Below are 22,147 nucleotides of genomic sequence, written 5' to 3'. Positions count from 1 at the left end.
ATGATCTCTGCCGGGGGAAAAAATGTACTTCTGTGGCTGGCTTGAGACATTAATGCTGGATTGTGAGGGGAATGCTAAGGCATTGGCAGACCTTTGTTGTTTCTTCTGTGACCTTCACGGAGGCACAATAAATGTCGAGTGAAAGCCAAAGCCAGGGATTTGAGTGGTCTATATTGATCACTTTCTCGAAAGCAAACCTGGATGCAATTTAAGATGGATCTGTTGCAAAAAAGTATCTACTCTCAGATTGAGTACATATTAGGTTTTGTTATGCCAGTGAGAGTCAGTTCCAATACATTCAAAAGGGATTTCTAAATTGACCTGCATGCAGTGAGATTCAATATGTCATTTTTGAGAGATTTTACCATAATATTGGGCAGAGAAAGCAGATTGGGTGAGGTAGGTGAGATAGTATGGCTTTGCAATGTCTCTTGTATAACTTTAATGTATGTAAAGCACACCTACATGGATTTATTTCCTCTCCAGTTTCTGCTTCTACTCCATTAGTGGTTGGCAAGTCAGTGATATGCTTCTCTCTGCTCACATTGGGAATATTCATTTTTTTGGTGTTCCTGACAACCTAATCTCTCATGGACAGACTATATATACCTAATTGGTACTGGCACTGGACCTCGAGCATCTGACCAAATTACAAAAGATTTTAGTTCTGCATTAACCAAGATTACTGACAACCTGATAGGCAGGGTCAATGCTGCAATACCTTTCTAACATATTCATTCAGCCATGAATCATGGCTTGACAAACATTTTGTGGAGTTCAGGATCCAAGGGAAGTAGAAATTCACATTGGTTTCCATTTTTTTCTCCCCAATGCTTTTGAACCTATTTTAATTGGTAAATGGTCAGGTGCAGCAAAGAAAGACCTAGCAAAGCTGCAGCTGGCTCAAAACAAAGCAGCACGCCTTGGCCTTAACTGTACACACAGAACTAACATCAATAGCATGCATGAGTCTTTCATGGTTCAGGGTTGAGGAGAGATGTGTTACTTCTCTTCTAGTCTTTTTAATAAATGTGTGTGTGTTGAAAATGCCTAACCACTTGTATAATCTATATGCATACACTTCAAACAGACATACTGTACATACTCCACCAGATACACCACTATGGGTTTCTTCACAGTACCCAAACCAAAGACAGATTTAATGCATCACTCAGTTACTGTATGTTTAGAGCCATGTCATTGTGGAATGCTCTGCCACAAGACATTACTCAGGCAAAAAGTAAGTTTAGCTTTAAAAAACGGAAGAAAAAAATGTATGCTGCATCACATCATCTCTCCTATTTCTAAAGATTTAATGTATTGTATATAAGAATATGTCACGTCTTGACCATAGTGTGCTCTTATTTTCTATGGTAGAGTAGGTCAGGGCGTGACTGGGGGGGTTATCTAGTTTATTTTTTCTATGTTGTGTTCTTGTTTCTTTTTTCTATGTTGGGGGTTTTGTATGATTCCCAATTAGAGGCAGCTGGTCATCATTGTCTCTAATTGGGGATCATATTTAAGTAGTTGTTTTTCCCACCTGTGTTTATGGGAGATTATTTTGAGTTAGTGCATGTTGCACCTCTGTCGTCACGGTTTGTTGTTTGTTTATAGTTTATTGTTTGTTCTGGCTAAGTTTCACTATATAATAAAGATGTGGAACGATACGCACGCTGCGCCTTGGTCCGTTCCTACACACACACACACGTGACAGAATATGAATATGTATATATGAATAGTGTGTAAATACTGTTGTCTCTTGGTCTCTTTCAAATATATAACTCTTATTTTTATGTGCCTTTTTAATTTGGATTTAATGTAATATCTTATGTTTTTCTTGTCTATAACTGTTCTGTACTTTGTCATGAATTTGTACATTGTATGTGTACCCCAGGAAGAGTAGCTGGTGCATGTGCAGTAGCTAATGGGATCCTAATAAACTAAACTAATCAGTTTAGAATGGAGATGATAGACTTGTTGAACATCTACACCACATGCTCATAATAATTCAATCTCTGTCTCAGTCTGAAATAATTGCAAACATGTCGCCATATCTGTAAACACATTCTAGGCTTCCTTATCTCTTTTGACAATGTAGAAATGTGTTAAAATAGAAAAAAAGAGAAGAAAAAAATCCAATTTCACTGCGGAGGCAAGTCCCTCTGATAACCAACAAGACTGAACTACATCCTCTGTCATGTGCTGCAAGTGCAGTGTAAAGGGAATTACAATTTATTTTCACTTCTCTTCTTTACAATATTTACTTTACTCCCTCGATGGATGATGGGTGTATCGTTTGAAGATTATTTTATACTTTCCCATTTCTTGTAGATGTTTTTTTTCCCCTTCCCATACATAGGAATGTACTGGTGCTTTTGAAACATGATTTAGCTAAGAGATTTTGTAGGGGAGGAAACTGTGACAAGTCTCGACTTTGGTGCTTTCAAACACAATATTTGTGTGGGACTGGTTGAACGTGTTCCTGCTATACAAGACACAAAGTAGTCAACTGGGGCGATGAAAACCAGGTCGCCTCAGTCTGTGAAAAGGATATGGTTAAAGTGTGCCCATCCTAGAAGGGAAAGGCTATTAATACATAGCTCCCAAAGTCACAGAGAGTTATGGAAAGAAGTTGACTCAGGTCGACTTTGACACAGTTACATTACCCTTTCAGCTCTTTGAAGAAACCAATATGTCCACCATCCTCACCACTATACTTCAATGGGGACCAATGTTGAAAATGGTGATAGCAAGATGATTTGTGTAGAGCCCTTGGAAATTGGTAACTTGGTAGGAGTTAGATTCATTTGAACCTTAGTAGTGGGGGCGTATAGCTCTAGCAGAACGTTCTTCAAGGAACATTGATGAATGGCTTTAGCTGTTCTCCCTTGGCCTGAAGGGAAAGGCCCATCTGTACTCAGTGTGGCTCAGTATTGAAACCTGGCCTATTGGCCACCTTGTTGTAATTACACTTTACACTGTGCCTGGTTCTGGAGCTCCACCAACACAATTGGAGCTGTATGTAACTAAATAAATTAAGTAGACCTTCTGGGGATGTTGAGAGTAATGGTTGTCGGTGATTGAAAACAGGAAAGTATTTCTGGTTCTGCTTGTATAGTCTGAAAACGATAAAATTACATCTGTGTTTTTACATTTCTTTTGCAGAGCCCTTGCAGACATTTTGAGGCAACAAGGACTAAATAAGGAGAATGAAAATATTGCAGCGTTGGAGGGTTCACCCAAAGACATAGACACGCCTCTCCGAACGTCCAAGAACCATTACACCCCAGTTCACACCATGCTAGCAAACCACGGTGGGTACCTGCACTGTTTTTACTTCACATATCCAAGAATATCTTGCAAAAATGATTCAAACTGTATTTGTCCTAAGCATAGGTTCTGAAATGGTCTTTACCTCTAGTACGCTGCACGGTGCACTATGAGTTGAATCTAAGTCCTTTCTCTGTATAAAATCGATACCCAAGATGACAGAGTTACTATGGAAACAGAGGTTATGTTAAATAGTTAGATAAAATGAAAAGAGGTTCAATATAAATGTCATGAGAACATAATAGAGAAGGTGTTATTAAAGCCATATTCTTTGCCCTAAGTTACATTCTCTGAGTGATGGAGATCCAGTCTGAATTTCATTTATACAGTAGTGATTGGTAGGAATTATGGAGGTAGATGTATAGAAATCTCATAGAAACGAGACAAGCAGGGATGACTGAATAAGGACACATTATATTATGGACGTTCAATAGCTTTTTATGACTACACAGTAATCTCCATTGTACACGCTTCTATGTAACAGTATATATAACTACTGTCATTATACTTGGCTGACATGTGTACAACAATGTTATTTCTATGGTATGCGACCTTTGCATTGTAAAGTCGGACCTTATTGCTTTCATTATTGGTCAAAATGGTCTTTGACACACGCACTGAAATAGATGATGGGCAGTGTTAGAGAAGCTACTCTGAAAATATAATTAACGAGCTACCAGTTACTTCACACTATTGTAAGTTAAACTACACTAAAGCCAACCTTAAAGTTACTTTTGAAAAGTAGTTCACTACATCCAAACGACTTAGCGAAAAATGATCATACCTGAATCTGAAATGTCACAGACTACAAATTGCAAGAACATATCACTCTGGAGTCAGATGTTAACAGAATGTCTATTCTGGCCTATTAAACTCAAATGTGGAATTAGGCACACAAAAAGTGTTTCAAGTGAGAATTAGGCAGGTTTGATGCTGAAAAATAAAGGCAATTCTTGCCTACTTCAACAATATTTTCTTTTTGCAAAACAAAAGTAGTATGTAGTTCCAGTAGTAAGCTACACCACTACATGACAACAAAGTAGTATGTAGTTCCAGTAGTAAGCTACACCACTACATGGCAACAAAGTAATGAACTACTGAAAACACTTCCAAGATTTGAATTTAGGTCAACTACCACAAAGCTACTGCAAAAATGTATTTAAACTGCTAGTTGAACCATATGTAGTTCACTACTCCCCCAAACTGATGATGGGGCCCTGCTACTTAAGTATACATTTTTAAGACTGAAAACGATATAGCAGCTTAGACAAAGGGCCTCGGCTGAGTCTATTTTCATGCTGGGGTTCCATAAGCCTACTCAGCATTGGCTCAAAATGGAGATGCAAATGAACATGTTCTTCGGGAGACACATGGCTTTTGTCCTGAGATAATTCTGTCTTGCATCGCTGTTCCTCCTTCTTTTATCCGGTCTCCAGATCCCTGCTCCGGGGATCGCTTGCTAAGTGCCCTAGTATGGTGTCCCAGATTCAGTGTTATGTTTCACTCTCGTGTCAAAGTAGACACTCCTCCTCATCCAGGGATTGTGTCAGAGGAGAACTGTTACGTGCTACACACACCATGGGATGTGAGCCGCTTTTCTGACTTGACTCAAGCCACAAAAGCCACAGCTGCTGGTATGTGCAGTTTATTAAATGAAACTAGTGTAAGGGCCAGCCAACAGAGGTAGTTACAGTTATGTTTGCCTGAATTCCAGCACTTGACACTTCAATAATTCTCATTGGAATCAATAACCACTTTGACTGCCATTTTACAGTTGCCCAAAACTAGGATTGTCTAACCCCTTATCGGCTTTCATCCCCTCTAACAGCTCTCACTGTGTTTCATGAATCCATAATGTTAACCCCGAAGTGACCTCAAGACTACCATGACACCCCAGTGTTTTACATTAAGAGATTATGGACTATGCTGCATACTTCCCCAGTGTTTTACATTAAGAGATTATGGACTATGCTGCATACTTCCCCAGTATTTTACTTTAAGAGATTATGGACTGTGCTGCATACGTCCTCAGTGTTTTACATTAAGAGTTTGTGGACTATGCTGCATACTTCCCCAGTATTTTACTTTAAGAGATTATGGACTGTGCTGCCTACTTTCCCAGTGTTTTACATTAAGAGATTGTGAACTGTGCTGGACACTTCCCCAGATTTTTACATTAAGAGATTGTGGACTATGCAGGATACTTCCCTAGAGGCTGACTATTTTGTTTGGGTTCATGTCAGTCCTGTAATTGGTCTTCATCCCTTGTGGCCTCCTTTCTGACACGACTCATCTTTCTGTTGTGAAATACTGTATGCGTCTCCCTCAAGTCTGGCATCAGCTGTACTATACTGGTTTAAACTGGCCTTGACTGAACTAGCCTCAACACATACAGTATGAAGTTCCATTACATACTGTATTACAATGCTAGTTGGTGTCTTTGGTGGCTCATGTAGATTATATGTGGATATACCTGGGAATCTGCAGTAATACATGAGATCCTCATGAATATATCTGTTTTTCACAATTCAGATGGTATTCTATGTTGTTTTATTTTCACACTTGGAAATACATTATGTTCTAACATCATTTTCTCATTGATGTTGGTTGGTCTGTGCTTGGACCCTAAACTCTTCTGCTAAAGGAAAATCAGTTAAATTACCCTTTCGAGATAATGTATCAGTGTATTTCAGCATAAGAACACAATGTATCATAGTCAACGTCTCCTACAGTAGAACCTGAATTCAGCCCTTAGGCGCTGTCCTTAGAGTAGACCAAGGTTAGAAAGCTGATTATCCCCATCACAGCTTGTCAAACACTGGTGGAGATACAGTGCATTTGGAAAGTATTCAGACCACTTCACATTTTCCACATTTTGTTACGTTACAGCATTATTCTAAAATGTATTAGTCCGCCTCTGGCTGGGCCACTAAAGGGTATTCGGAGACTTGTTCAGTAGCCACTCCTGCATTGTCTTGGCTGTGTGCTTAGGGTCATTGTCCTGTTGGAAGGTGAACCTTCGCACCAATCTGAGGTCCTGAGCACTGTGGAGCAAGTTTTCATCAAGGATCTCTCTGTATTTTGCTCTGTTCATCTTTCCCTCAATACTGACTAGTCTCCCAGTCCCTGCCGCTGAAAAACATCCCCACAGCATGATGCTGCCACCACCATGCTTCACCATAGGGATGGTGCCAGGTTTCCTCCAGACGTGACGCTTGGCATTCAGGCCAAAGAGTTCCACCTTTATTCTCATGGTCTGAGAGTCCTTTAGGTGCCTTTTGGCAAACTCTAAGCGGGCTGTCATGTGCTTTTTACTGAGGAGAGGCTTCCGTCTGGCCACTCTACCATAAAGGCCTGATAGGTGGAGGGTTTCAGAGATGGTTGTCCTTCTGGAAGGTTGTCCCATCTCCACAGAGGAACTCTGGGGCTCTTTCAGAGTGACCATCAGGTTCTTGGTCACCTCCCTGACCAAGGCCCTTCTCCCCCGATTGCTCAGTTTGGCCGAGCGGCCAGATTTAGGAAGAGTCTTGGTGATTCCAAACTTCTTCCATTTAAGAATGATGGAGGCCACTGTGTTTTTGGGGACCTTTGATGATGCAGAAATGTTTTGATACCCTTCCCCAGATCTGTACCTCGACACAATCCTGTCTCGCAGCTCTACGAACAATTCCTTCGACCTCATGGCTTGTTTTTTTCTCCGACATGCACTGTCAACTGTGGGACCTTATATAGACAGGTGTCTCACGCCTTTCCAAATCATGTCCAATCAATTGAATTTACCACAGGTGGACTCCAATAAAGTTGTAGAAACATCTCAAGGATGATCAATGGAAACAGGATGCACCTGAGCTCAATTTCGAAGTCTAATAGCAAAGGGTCTGAATACATATAAGGTATTATAAGATATTTCTGTTTTTTTATGGGGTATTCTGTGTAGACTGTGTAAATTATTTAATACATTTTAGAATAAGGCTGTAATGTGGAAAAAGGGAAGAGGTCTGAATACTTTCCGAATGCACTGTATGTGTTGTAGTTGTTTTCCCTTTGGTATTATTCTAAGCCAAGAACACTTCATGAAGGCATACTTCAAACAGATAAAAAAACTTGCACAAACGCCTCTTTTTATTCAGCATAAATTGGACACAGTCAACTTCTTAAATCCTGAGAGTCATTAAGTATTTACTAGTTTCTTAGTATGAAAATCCCAAAGTAATAGTGATGGGCAAAATGTTTCAGCAATCAGTTTACAGTATCCGTTGGGCTTGAAAACAGAACCAAACAGGCTTTAGAGAGCTCAGGCCCGTGTCAAACGTCAGTGTAATGAAGACCAGGGCTAATGGTCCCAAGTGTTCCTTCTCATTATGATCATTTGAAATGCGGTTCGATCTCTGCCTCTATGGCCCAAAGGTCTGAGTGACGCTATTGACTTTGAAGTTGCTCCATTGAGATAGGGCTGTTGAACTATTTGCCAGCTAATGCAGACTGGCACTAACAGGAAGGAAGAGAGTGGCGGGAGGGGAACTCAATAGGCCTTTGTAAGACAGACCGTCATGTTGTTTCTCCTCTATTTTCAGTTTAAGCTTTCACTGTCTGATACACACTCACTTTCTCAGCCTACCTGCATCTTTTTTGTGCACAACATTTTGGTGTTCGATTGGCAGGACAAATGGAGGTTGTCAGACTGCTGGCAGGCACTTTGACGGTCCATTGTGGACCTCTGCACTCTCAATTACAGGACTTGTTCCAGCCAGACACAATATAGCATCTTGGAACAAATTATGTTACATAGTGATCTTTAAGACCAAGGAAATCCAGGATGAAATGTTTTGTTGCAAGGCACATTTTTAATTAACTGACATTTCATAGATACAGTACTACAATGCAGCTGTCATAATTATGAAGATCGATCCAATTACACAGTTTATGAATCAATTATATAAGGTCCCTCCATAGTGTAGGTCTATGTGGGGTAAAAGTGTTCTACTGTATAAGTTGAGGAAGGAATTAATCAGTTCTAAAACACAGGAGAGTCTCGGTTAGAAGGGTTCTTTAGAATCTCTCTACTGATCTTCAGGGTCAAGTGCCCAAGCCTGAAAGACATTTTTCCACCCAATTAAAGTTTGAATGTTTTACCTGCTTTGGCAAAAGGGCAGGGCTTTTGACCCTGAATGGGAATCTTTGTTTAATTTGTGAACGATATGAGAAGGGAAGGTCTTCACTAGCTCCTCCAGCTCGCAGCTTTGGGGAGTGCGACCTTTTGCGGTGGTGATGATCCTGAGTGTACATCAGACATCATAAATTGTTAATGTGAGACCTTCCTTTCCCTCTGTGTCCCTGTTCCTTTACCAGTTAGCTGAGCCAAAGAGGGAGTGAAATACAGAGTCCTCCTCACCATCTGTCAGAGTGCTGGCTGAACTGAACTAAGACACCATAAACGACAAAGTCCCGTGAACACAGCTATTCAGCTAACTAAAGAATGAGGCTAATGCATCATATAATACGTTCATTAACTAGGGTGGTTGGAAGTATTAAGAGCAGAGGTGGGACCAAGTCGTTGTTTTACAAGTCACAAGTAAGTCTGAAGTCTTAGCACTCAAGTCCCAAGTCAAGTCCCAAGTCAAGGCAGGCAAGTCAGAGTCAAGTCTCAAGTCCTAACTTTGAGTTTCGAGTCCTAAACAAGTCAAAATGTACTCTTCACCAAATGTAATACCATTTCATATTTTTAACTAGAGTTATAGTTAGTATACTACATTTATGCAAATCATGAATGCTTTAAAATATATATATATATTTATTACTTTCCAAATAAACATTATATTTCCATGGAAATACATGTGTCACGTCCTGACCAGTATAAGGGTTTATTTGTTATTGTAGTTTGGTCAGGGCGTGGCAGTGGTGTGTTTGTTTTGTGTTGTCGGGGTTTTTGGGTATTGTTCTATGTTTTGTATTTCTATGTTTTTTCTATGTTGTGTATTTCTTTGTGTTGGCCGGGTATGGCTCTCAATCAGGGACAGCTGTACATCGTTGTTGCTGATTGGGAGTCATACTTAGGTAGCCCTTTTTCCACCTGTCTTTTGTGGGAAGTTGTTTTTGCACTGCTATGGTTAGCCTGCAATACTGTTTAGCTGTCATTCGTTTTTTCAGTTTCATGTTTTGTGTAATGTTCTAATAAAAGTTAATATGAGCATTCACGTACCCGCTGCATTTTGGTCTACTCACTACGACAGCCGTGACAACATGGGTAGCCATGTTGTAGCTCAGTCTTGGGTGCAATGATCACGTTTCCGCACTGACTGACTGTGTGGAGGCTCATTGACTTAATGTTACGTTAGCCAACATGCTACACTAGCAGAGTTATAAATTATATAGCTGTCGGCTATATTAGCCACGACTTACCGTTCTTTGTGCAGCTTCAAATGTCGAACCAAGTTGGAAGTTGTTGCGCCTCCGTCTAATTTTGTTACCGCATGTTTTGCAAATTGCAATCCGTTTTTTGTTGACTACAGTGTAGTCTTCATATCTAAAAATAATAATTTTGGGAATCATGTTTCCAAGGGCTCCATCTGAATTCACTCGCCGACGATCCTCTGCATTGCCACGCAAAACTTTTTCTCAGCTAGCACAATTTGATTGGCTGCTGTCCAATTCAAACAATAATCAGTTAAACGAAGAGTTGATGCGCTGCACACTTTTTTAATAGCATCATTTTTAATATTTGGGCTTGGGAAGGATATCAAGTCAGTTCGAGTCAAAGGGCTCAAGTCCAAGTTAAGTCACGAGTCATTGGTGTTAAAGTCAAAGTCGAGTTGCAAGTCATCATATTTGTGACACGAGTCTGACTCGAGTCCAAGTCATGTGACTCGAGCCCACACCTCTGATTAAGAGTGTCCCAGACGCTGATATGTGTACACAGTTGTTTGTGATTTCCTATGTGAGGGTTGGAACGAAAATCAGCAACGAATATGCTTAGTGAATTGTCTCGGTCAGATAAATGTTATTGGTCATCTCATGCCATCTTAACTCTGCATTTCTTCCACAGGGCACTATGGGAAAGAGAACTTCCGCCAAGGCCAACTTGATCATAACTTCATCTCCTCTGGATTCGTGACACTGGGACGACCGCACCTAAAAGGTATTGTCCATCTCCATTGTCTGTTGGTCTGATGACAATTACTATGTCTTCAAGAGTAAAGACAGCGTTGTGGTACAAAATTCTAACACAAATCTCACTCTCATTTTCACCTTGCCTCTCACATCCACACATTTCCTCCACTCTTTGTCCAAAAAGTCTTCTTCCATTTTTCGAACCGCTGTTTGAGTAGATCAGGGGGAAACAGTGCAATAGCCCATCCAATAATTTTACTTGCTCACTTCTCAGCTGGCAGTCACCTTGGGAAATGGGACTGAAGCTTTTGGCAGAACAATAACGGCATTTCTCAAAGCTAATTGAAAAGAGAAAAGCCTCAATGAGTTACTGCTTTGTTCAGATGTGAAAAGTACTCTCCTTTTTGTTATGTTTTTCCCCTTGACTGACTCATATAGGCATTTACACAATGGCCATGTGTGGATGAAATAACACTTAGCATTATCAGCACTGCATGCTGTACTTGTCACATCCTCCAACTCTTCTTTGTGCCAGATCACTGTGTACAGAACTGTCTACTGTACGAGAACAATGGAGTCAGTTGAGCTGACAGAGTCTCGTCTCCGCTCACTAAGGACGTTTAAAATCATTGATGAAAGTTGTACATAAGTAACTTCCTGTCAAATGCCAAGAAAACTACATTATGATATACACCTATTGAATTTATCAGTAGAACATAGAAAACGAAATGTTCTTAATCTGGTAGTATAAGATGGTAATAGCTAGAATTGGTGCATAAAGCTAAGTAATAAACAAGTGGCTGTTCTCTGTCTTTGCAGCGCAGCACTCTGTAGACGATTTAGGGCAGCTGTCCTGGCAGGGAGATCTGGACGTTCCTAATATCTCCTACAGTATGTAACATATTCTCACTATGGAGACCCCTGCTTCCTGCCGGAGAACAGCCACACACCTGCTTTCTGCTCCCGCCAGATAAGACCACTCTCATCACACTTCTCACACCTAGACCCTGGGCCCATAGAGTGGGTTTGGCGGCTAATCGCACCAGCTCCTCATAATGCAGGGCATCAGAGCAGACGCCTTGCCACTATCATTAACCAGCCCAGTACAGCTTTCAGAAAGCGTGGCTGTCAGGTGTACCTAATGCAAAACATAGAGAAACAACACAAGGAGGAGTGGAAAGCAGGCTTGAATGTCTGTGCTGGTCTGTTCTCCAAAGTATAAAGCAGTCATGGGTTCTGTAGATGATTAGGATAGACAAGGAGGGTGACAAGCATTAAAATGGTTGCTATGTCATGATTAACAGTGTGTGTGTGTGTGTGTGTGTGTGTGTGTGTGTGTGTGTGTGTGTGTGTGTGTGTGTGTGTGTGTGTGTGTGTGTGTGTGTGTGTGTGTGTGTGTGTGTGTGTGTGTGTGTGTGGACGAGACACATTCTGATGGTGTTATTGTGTCTGCAATTTTATAACCACTTCTTGTAAGTTTTAGGTGTCTGCAAGGTAAGTGGTATTTTACCAAGTGACAAAAACAAGTACTGTTTTACATTTGCTTCTAATTAAAATTCAAATATTTCCTTGAAAATCTATATAGTTGTTCAATATGTTCATATCTTTAAACAAAGAATGTATGTGAAAATTAGGTAGGCTAATTGGGGTTTGAACAGCAATCCTCTGCCTTCCTGTTAGGCCACATCACTGCTGCCTGGTGTTACAGTAACTGTCATTACAAAGCCGAGGGCTTTTCCACCTCAAACAGCTGGCTGTCAACAGGCTCTCTGTCTGCTCCCTGTACCTCCTGTTACTATCACCAGTTTGACAGCCAGTATTGGCACTGACCCAGTATATAGCTTACTCTCTTATTTCTTATTTCTCGTGTTTTCTTTATTATATTTATATATATATATTGTAGCGACCTGCACAGACAGCTGTGTGTTATGTGTTATGCTGTTCGTTGGTTGTGTTGTACTTACCAGTACCCAGTGTTCACGGGGTCCGACATGCCAGTCAAACTGCTATCTGCCAACCACGGGAATGCCTGGAATGTTCTGGTGCCGGGCATCCTGATGGTTGGTGGAGCGGTGTGTGGGGTGTGTGGGGGGGTTTGGCTGGGGGTGGAGCATCACCAGTTTAAGACCATGCTTAGCCATTGTTCTCTCTCTTACGTCTGGTCTTAACAAGAGACGGTCACGGTTGATTTATATGGGTATCCTTATTTGGCGTGGGCTACGGCCAAACAGTAGCCTGTGTTGAGTTTGGTTAATAAATTGGGATTTGTAAACTCAATTCTCTGTCTGAATAATTGTTCATTTATGATCTAGCCAGGTCATTACAATATATACAGTGATTTGCAAAAGTATTCACCCCCCCTTAGCGGTTTTCCTATTTTGTTGCATTACAACCTGTAATTTAAATACATTTTTATTTGGATTTCATGTAATGGACATGAACAAAATAAAATAAATAAAAAGTGAAATTTAAAAAATTACTTGTTTCAATTTTTTTTTTTTAAACGAACGGAAAAGTGGTGCGTGCATATGTACTCACCCCTTATGCTATGAAGCATAAGGGGTGCAACCAATTACCTTCAGAAGTCACATGATTTGTTAAATAAAGTCCACCTGTGTGCAATCTAAGTGTTACATGATCTGTCACATGATCTCAGTATATATACACCTGTTCTGAAAAGCCCCAGAGTCTGCAACGCCACTAAGCAATGGGCACTACCAAGCAAGAGGTACCATGAAGACCAAGGAGCTCTCCAAACAGGTCAGGGACAAAGTTGTGGAGAAGTACAGATCAGAGTTGGGTTAGAAAAAAATATCTGAAACTTTGAACATCCCACGGAGCACCATTAAATCCATTATAAAAAAAATTGAAAGAACATGACGCCACAACAAACCTGCCAAGAGAGGGCCGCCCACCAAAACTCACTGAACAGGCAAGGAGGGCATTCATCAGAGAGGCAACAAAGAGAACAAAGATAACCCTGAAGGAGCTGCAAAGCTCCACATCGGAAATTGGAGTATCTGTCCAAAGGACCACTTTAAGCCGTACACTGCATAGAGCTGGGCTTTACAGAAGAGTGGCCAGAAAAAAAACATTGCTTAAAGAAAAAAATAACAAAAAACATTTGGTGTTCGCCAAAAGGCATGTGGGAGACTCCCCAAACATATGGATGAAGGTACTCTGGTCAGATGAGACTAAAATTGAGCTTTTTGGCCATCAAGGAAAACGCTATGTCTGGCGCAAACCCAACACCTCTCCTCACCCCGAGAACACCATCCCCACAGTGAAGCATGGTGGTGGCAGCATCATGCCATGGGGATGTTTTTCATTAGCAAGGACTGGGAAACTGGTCAGAATTGAAGGAGTGATGGATGGCGCTAAATACAGGGAAATTCTTGAGGGAAACCTGTTTCAGTCTTCCAGAGATTTGAGACTGGGTCACAGGTTCACCTTCCAGCAGGACAATGACCCTAAAGCAACACTCAAGTGGTTTAAGGGGAAACATTTAAATGTCTTGGAATGGCCTAGTCAAAGCCCAGACCTCAATTCAATTGAGAATCTGTGGTATGACTTAAAGATTGCTGTACACATGCGGAACCGATCCAACTTGAAGGAGCTGGAGCAGTTTTGCATTAAAGAATGGGCAAAAATCCCATTGGCTAGATGTGCCAAGCTTATAGAGACATACTCCAAGAGACTTGCAGCTGTAATTGCTGCAAAAGGTGGCTCTACAAAGTATTGACTTTAGGGGGGTGAATAGTTATGCATGCTCAAGTTTTCAGTTTTTTTGTCTTTTTTCTTGTTTGTTTCACAATAAAACATATTTTGCATCTTCAAAGTGGTAGGCATGTTGTGTAAATCAAATGATACAAACCCCCTTAAAAAATCTATTTTAATTCCAGGTTGTAAGGCAACAAAATAGGAAAAATGCCAAGGGGGTGAATACTTTCGCAAGCCACTGTATATATTCGTTTTTTTAATTAGTTATACTATTTTGATATTGATTGCTGCTCTGTTGGGTAGAGCTGGCAAGTTAAGCATTTCACTGTACTTTTACATGTGACAATAAAGCTTACATTCTAACTTGACAGACATGTTACGTGTCCCCATAACATCATTATAACCCTGCTACAATACACCATACTGTAACCCTGCTACAATACACCATACTGTAACCCTGCTACAATACACCATACTGTAACCCTGCTACAATACACCATACTGTAACCCTGCTACAATACACCATACTGTAACCCTGCTACAATACACCATACTGTAACCCTGCTACAATACACCATACTGTAACCCTTCTACAATACACCATACTGTAACCCTGCTACAATACACCATACTGTAACCCTGCTACAATACACCATACTGTAACCCTGCTACAATACACCATACTGTAACCCTGCTACAATACACCATACTGTAACCCTGCTACAATACACCATACTGTAACCCTGCTACAATACACCATACTGTAACCCTGCTACAATACACCATACTGTAAACCTGCTACAATACATCATACTGTAACCCTGCTACAATACACCAAACTGTAACCCTGCTACAATACACCATACTGTAACCCTGCTACATACACCATACTGTAACCCTGCTACAATACACCATACTGTAACCCTGCTACAATACATCACTGTAACCCTGCTACATACACCATACTGTAACCCTGCTACAATACACCAAACTGTAACCCTGCTACAATACACCATACTGTAACCCTGCTACATACACCATACTGTAACCCTGCTACAATACACCAAACTGTATCTTTCGCATCTCTCTTCAGTCCCTAAATTCCTTTCAAGTTCATTTCAAGTGTGTATTATGATATTCTGGATCTTTTCCCCATGCATTCACATGGAACTGTAAATATGTATTAATGAATATCCATGATGGATTGGCCAGGCAGATGTGTCCATTTAGCCACTGTGGACCACAACAGATTTATTAGACACAGCTAACGGCCAAGCAGCTGCCACAGAGGAAATACTTCAAGAGATTCCACTTCATTCATCTAAATGACAAACATTGAATTGATAAAAGGTGTTTTTAAAGGTGGTGAAGAGTTAGAAATGATTTGTCCTCAAATGAGACATTAACCTTGCAAATGACTAATTGGTTGTGAAAATAAAAATCTCACCAAAGCTAAGTTATGTCACGAATGTAATAAATGCTAATCTGTTTGTCCTAACTGACTTAAGACAAAAATGTGAGGGCATTGCCAGTGGGCGTAGACTAACATGGGTTGAATATTTCATAATATTGTTATAAATCTAATTACGTCATTCTGAACCCCAGGCCTTTTTCCTTCAAAAGTAACTCCTTTCACAAAACCAAACTGTTTTTGAGGTCAAACAAATTATCCTTTGTCCATCGTGACGCTTTCAGATATCAAGTGAACAAACATTACCCTTGTCTTAAGGATTGTTTGTGTCCCCCCCCACCCCTCCCCCCTACCCCTCCCCCTCTGGCTGTGACATCCACTGATGTGCATCCTGCTTAATTATTTTTTCATAAGTTGCTCCCTGATTTTGTCCCAGGGGGAATTGGTTTCTTCTCATCCCAATCCATTTAAGCTGACCTTGTCTCATAGGGACAGTGCTGCACCCCTCCCACATCCCTCCCTTTTTCTGTAATCCCTGAGGCTCCACATTGGTAGGAGAGGTCAAGTACACCAAGCAGGTGTCACCTGCATGACTACATTATGAAGATCTCAGGTCTAAAGGCAGACAAACAAAAGGCAGACATTTCAGCTAAGTGATATCCCAGAAAGGAGGGGTGTAAGAGGAGGTAGGTACTGAAGAGGAGACTGTATACAGTATATTTTTATTTAACTAGGCAATTCAGTTAAGAACAAATTCTTATTTACAATGACGGCCTAGGAACAGTGGGTTAACTGCCTTGTTCAGGGGCAGAATGACAGATTTTTACCTTGGCAGCTCAGGGATTCAATCTAGCAACCTTTCGGTTACTGGCCCAACTCTCTAACCACTAGGCTACCTGCCGCCCCACTATATCACTAAGAGGTACAGTCAAAGACCCAGTGCAGAGGAGTAAAGGGGTACCACGCCCTGTAGTGAAGTGTTGCGGTTCCAAGGCAAGTGGAAAAGGAAATGGCTGGGCAGAGTGTCTTAGCTGTGACCTCTACTGTTCACGCCAGATTGGGAGGGTGTTAAAAGCTTGACCCCTGAGTGACCTCCCAGATGCGTGAGCCGCCCAGCCGTCCATCGCCCCTCCTGACCAGTCTACTGTGACCACTTCACTGTGCCCTTCGGCTGTGTGACAGCCAGGGGAAGAGGAGAGGCATGCCACGCATGGCCCTGCCAACTAGATCCTAATGGACAGGCCTGAGCACCAAGACGGACTGTAATCTAATAATAGTGGGCCATTGTGACGGAGGCACAGAACTCTCTACCTTCACGCGCATACGACTCTCTCCCCACTATTGTGAGTTTTCTGTCTAAAAAAATACAGGAAGAAATTCTAAAGGATTTATTCATGGTGATAGTTGATGGGAGAATATTCTCTTTGTTGCCTGTCTTTGGAAAGAGGCGCAATCCATTTTTATTTTAAGAACCAGGGCACTATTCAGAGTTGGGGCTCTTGCAAGACATCTAAAGTGCTTCTTGTTAAGGTCATGTCTGTTGTGACATAACAGTTTGTGTCATAGCATGCCAAATGTTGCGTTAGACGTGGAAATGTGAACAAATTGTTTGCAACTGGTAGTTTAGATAATCTTGACATTATTTTCGATCGTAATCCAAAATCAATCAGTCAATCAATGCAGCATGGTGAAGGTAAATCATAGATGAATTCAGGTGTATTAAAGATCCTTGTGAATAGTTCACAAACCCATAAAGGCTATCGAGCGACACTGCTCTCACTGACCTTGTTCCTTTCTGTTCTCAGCAAGAGCCACATTGGCACAAGCTGTGTTTTCCTTTTCTTTCCCGATGAGCATGTCTCTGAGCAGAGTACAGCCTCTGCTCTGTGCTGTAGGAATCTGGGACAGCCAAATGCACAATATGAATTGATTATAATCCTTATTCAGCCTGTCTATTAAAGAAGCAGGCTAAAGGAAGTGATTAGGTTGGCTTCATGAGTCTCATGCTCCCTTAGTCCCACATGCCTTTAACAGTGGCCTGGGTGGCTGTGGGCTGGGACTCAGCTCTCTATCCGCTAGCCTTCTGATTTGTATTATTTATTTTATTTGTTTTATTTTACGTTTATTTAACTAGGCAAGTCAGTTAAGAACAAATAATTTTTTCTTTATCTTACTGATAAACACACTGATACCCTCACATCACCTCCAGTGATCCATGGTCATTTCATGCATTATGCACTGCTGTTGTGTGTGTTAGGCCAGTGAAATCCCATTAGAAGGGCCCGAGATGGATCAGCATGTATGGTGTGTGTGTTAGGCCAGTGAAATCCCATTAGAAGGGCCGGAGATGGATCAGCATGTATGGTGTGTGTGTTAGGCCAGTGAAATCCCATTAGAAGGGCCGGAGATGGATAAGCATGTATGGTGTGTGTGTTAGGCCAGTGAAATCCCATTAGAAGAGCCGGAGATGGATCAGCATGTATGGTGTGTGTGTTAGGCCAGTGAAATCCCATTAGAAGGGCCGTAGATGGATCAGCATGTATGGTGTGTGTGTTAGGCCAGTGAAATCCCATTAGAAGGGCCGGAGATGGATCAGCATGTATGGTGTGTGTGTTAGGCCAGTGAAATCCCATTAGAAGGGCCGGAGATGGATCAGCATGTATGGTGTGTGTGTTAGGCCAGTGAAATCCCATTAGAAGGGCCGGAGATGGATCAGCATGTATGGTGCGTGTGCAAGAGCAATATGCATATTGATGCCATCTGAGTTTTGATGGTACTCTGCATTATGAATTGGCATGGAAACAGCTAGATATGCATTAATTCATTGCTTACTTATCCCAAAGTGTCTTTATCTCAAATTGGAAATATAATTATCTTTCTCCCATCTCCATATCAGGAGTTGGTGCATTTATTCTTGAGGACGTACCACTTCAGAATAGAATCGCAGAGCCTCCTTGAATTCCAATGTGCCTGTTGAGCTTGAGTTAGGATTCAGTGTGTACGACAGTGTTTACTATTCAGTTAAATGATTTTCACATTTGTATCATGTTGTATGAATGTGCTTTGTGAAAATGATACACCAACTTGCACAGCAATACAAACATAACTGTATAGCCTATTGTAGGGAATTTGTATTTGTGATCTCACACATTAAAGCACACGTTAAGTGTGATGCAGGTAAAAGTCCTTGGGAGGCTAGTATGCCTTTTTATAGTTCTCCTCAGGTTTAAGAGACTCCTATTCATTCTATCCTTTACATAGCATTCCATTCAAAACTGTCTGTATCTCTTACTATGTTGAAAAGCAAGGACACTGTACACTGTAACGTTGTGATTATCTCTGTGTGACTTAATGTTATGAGCTCCTGAAGGGGCGGAAGGTAGCCTAGTGGTTAAGTGTGTTGGGCCAGTAACTGAAAGGTCACTGGGTCAAATCCCCGAGCTGAGTAGGTGAAAAATCTTTCGATGTGACCTTGAGCAAGGCACTTAACCCTAATTGCTCCTGTAAGTCACTCTGGATAAGAGCATCTGCTAAAATGTAAAACATGTCCCACTGTCTTCCCAGTATAGCTTTACATTTCATTAGTTTGCTCATACAGTTGGAAACATCATACCATATTAAAGACAATGTCAGGCGGGTTATTTGAATGATTAATTTACATCTATATATTGTATATAAATACACAGCCTTTTATTAGGGCAGGGATATATTGCTGTCTCTATCTGCATTAGTGTTGCATGCTCCATAATCTCATTAATAAGAGACATGCATTATTCATCAACTGTGCATTTTGACGGCAAGGTATAAAACAGCATTTTTTATGTAAACAGGGAAACAGTCGGACTCTAGCGAGAGATGAGGAGACCACGCAGCCTTCAGCTTGGGGGTTGAAGTAAAGATGAAGTATAAGACAGGGCTTATTACCTGCTGGGCTGGAGCACGAGGAACCAGAGAAGAGAGGAAGGGTGACAATTACACAGCCATTCAGCTACAGGGCACGGCGTATGCTAGCATGAAATGCTATTAGCGGGCCGACAAAGTTGTGAATTGAATGCTATAATGATGCAAAAGCCCTCTATGACATATCCAATCATGTTAGGATGGAGATTAGTGTTATCTGCACTCCACCTGTCAATATCTATTATGAGGAGAGAGCAGCACAGGGCAGTGGTGGATATGGAATTGCTTCTGTCAGCATGACGCCAACGAGCTAGCCGACATCAGAAGAGCAGCAGTGACCATACCACACCTGTCTGAATACTAATACCAGGGAGAGCAGATCTAGCATGCATAGCAGGACAGCTACAGTACTGTGCTGTATGTGGCCCAGACACTCAGTGCTGCTATTGAAGAAAGGCTGTTGTTCTGTAAAGGGAGGATCTGCCATTACATTGAAGGGATAGCTCATTCAAAGCTGGACCAAAGCTGACACAAATGGAGCAAATGGCTGAGAGATACAAACCCTCTGACACCCAAATACCAAAATGCTGCAACAAGCCCAGGCCAGGCTGTGTATTTGGGGGTTTGTTGGCTGTGATGTGTACAATGTCTTAGCTAATGTGGAAAGCCAACGGAGTGTCTACATTTTTCAGAATGTATTTACTCATAAATAGAGACACAGGTGCATGCAAACACACACGCACATACACACACACACACACAAACACACAGGAATATCCACAATCAGCTCATCAGAGAGAGAGGAAACTGCAGTGAGTGCAAATCAGTGCCCAGTAGGGTGGAGAACGAGCAATGAGATGTGTGTTTTGTTATGCACATTAAATCCTCTAGCTTTTCGGCATAATGGTGGTGGTGGAACATTGAGCTGCAAGCGACAAGCTCTCATTCCAGCCACAAATGGCTGGTAATTGCAGCTCGGTGGAATGGCGTCCCAAAATCACAATTGCGTCTGATCCATAGTCATCATACACTCTCTGCTGGCTGCTTCATTAGGCAACGCCTCGGAGTAGATTTAGAGTGACAAGAGGAAGAAGGACAGGCCCATACATTAGAGCAGTACATTTTCCCTCACATATCCTGCGTGTATATATATATATATATATATATATATATATATATATATATATATATATATACACACACACACTGAGTGTACAAAACACTAGGAACACCTTTCTAATATTGATTTGCAGCCCCTTTTGCTCTCAGAACAGCCTCAATTCGTCGGGCATGGACTCTACAAGGTGTCGAAAGCGTTCCACAGGGATGCTGGCACATGTTAACTCTAATACTTCCTATAGTTGTGTCAAGTTGGCTGGACCATTCTTGATACACATGAGAAACTGTTGAGCGTGAAAAAACCAGCAACGTTGCAGTTTGTGGCACACTTAAACTGGTGTGCCTGGCACCTACTACAATACCCTGTTCAAGGCACTTAAATATTTTGTCTTGCCCATTCACCCTCTGAATGGCACACATACACAATCCATGTCTCAATTGTCTTGAGGCTTAAAAATCCTTCTTTAACCTGTCTCCTCCCCTTCATCTACACTGATTGAAGTGGATTTAACCAGAGACATCAATAAGGGATCATAGCTTTCACCTGGATTCATCTGGTCAGTCTATGTCATGGAAAGAGCAGGAGTTCCTGATGTTTTGTACACTCAGTGTGTATCCTCTATATCCTGTACTGTATCCTGTAGTGTTCACTCATTCAGGGAAGCACAGCGTGTTAACTCTCTCTCAGACCTGTAACACAGACATAGTATTGACATCCTAAACAAATCCATAACCCATTCAGAAACACAGCTCGGTGATGTTCACATTGAAGACACCCTGATGAAGGGAGTTGTTGCTTAGGGATATGAAAAATCTAATATTTGTGGCATGAAGGAAAATGCGGGTTGACTTCAGAACTGTGCTATTGAATAAAATAGAGGTGTGAGAGCCGAGAGTGGGCCGGTATGACAGGCCTGTTATCAGTAGACTGTCCCTTGGGTGTTGTCCTGGAAAAGAAGGAACCAGGCTTCAGCAGCAGGCAGTACTGACAGAGAGAATGAGAGAGAAGTAGAGAGAGATGGAGAGAGAAGGAGAGGGATAGAGATAGGGAGAGAGGGCAGGAGAACCAGGCAGAAGACAAGGGTTTTGGAGTTCTGAAGGGTGCAATCCCCAATAATGTGAGACATCAATCAGGACCATTTCCTCGTGCTGTGTGGCCACTTTTTTATTAAAGCTCATTAAGAGAATGCAAGGAGTCTTTTATGCTAATTTCCCGTTCATCATGTTGCAGTGTGATATCGGCAAGAGGCTGGTCCCATTAATCTGGCCATGGAGAACACTGGCTTTGAAGGCCATATCTTATAATAGCAGCTATTTGTCTTCAAACAAATCATTGTGGTGCACATTCTCATGAACTGTCGACACCGCCCATCAGTAATGGCATTTTCTAACACCAAAATCTTGAGAATCTTTATTTTCTATATAGCAAAGTTGGTTACAACATAAAAAAAGTATAACCAAGTTGTTGACAATGGCAAACTATGATTTACTGGCAAATAATTGTACCTTTCAACAATAATTATAAGTCAAATTAGTCTTATGCATCGGCTTGGGTTTAGA

At 41.4% G+C, this 22,147-nt stretch overlaps 1 protein-coding gene across 3 annotated transcripts in view; it reads left to right on the top strand.

Moving 5' to 3' along the window:
- LOC106601482 (protein shisa-6) overlaps window positions 1-22,147 on the top strand; it is a 73,011-nt gene that overhangs the window by 4,866 nt on the left and 45,998 nt on the right. For 2 of the 3 annotated variants that reach the window (XM_014193705.3, XM_014193704.3), the window contains exons 3-5: window positions 3,166-3,314; window positions 10,373-10,465; window positions 11,257-11,328. In XM_014193705.3, coding sequence (XP_014049180.1) covers window positions 3,166-3,314; window positions 10,373-10,465; window positions 11,257-11,328 — 314 coding nt within the window. The remainder of the gene's footprint in view (window positions 1-3,165; window positions 3,315-10,372; window positions 10,466-11,256; window positions 11,329-22,147) is intronic. The other variant, XM_014193706.3, reaches the window with a different exon arrangement.

The sequence above is a fragment of the Salmo salar genome, chromosome 03, assembly GCF_965601325.2.
Source record: "Salmo salar chromosome 03, fSalSal1, whole genome shotgun sequence".
Taxonomy (NCBI): domain Eukaryota; kingdom Metazoa; phylum Chordata; class Actinopteri; order Salmoniformes; family Salmonidae; genus Salmo; species Salmo salar.
This window is presented reverse-complemented; position numbering and strand designations above follow the sequence as displayed.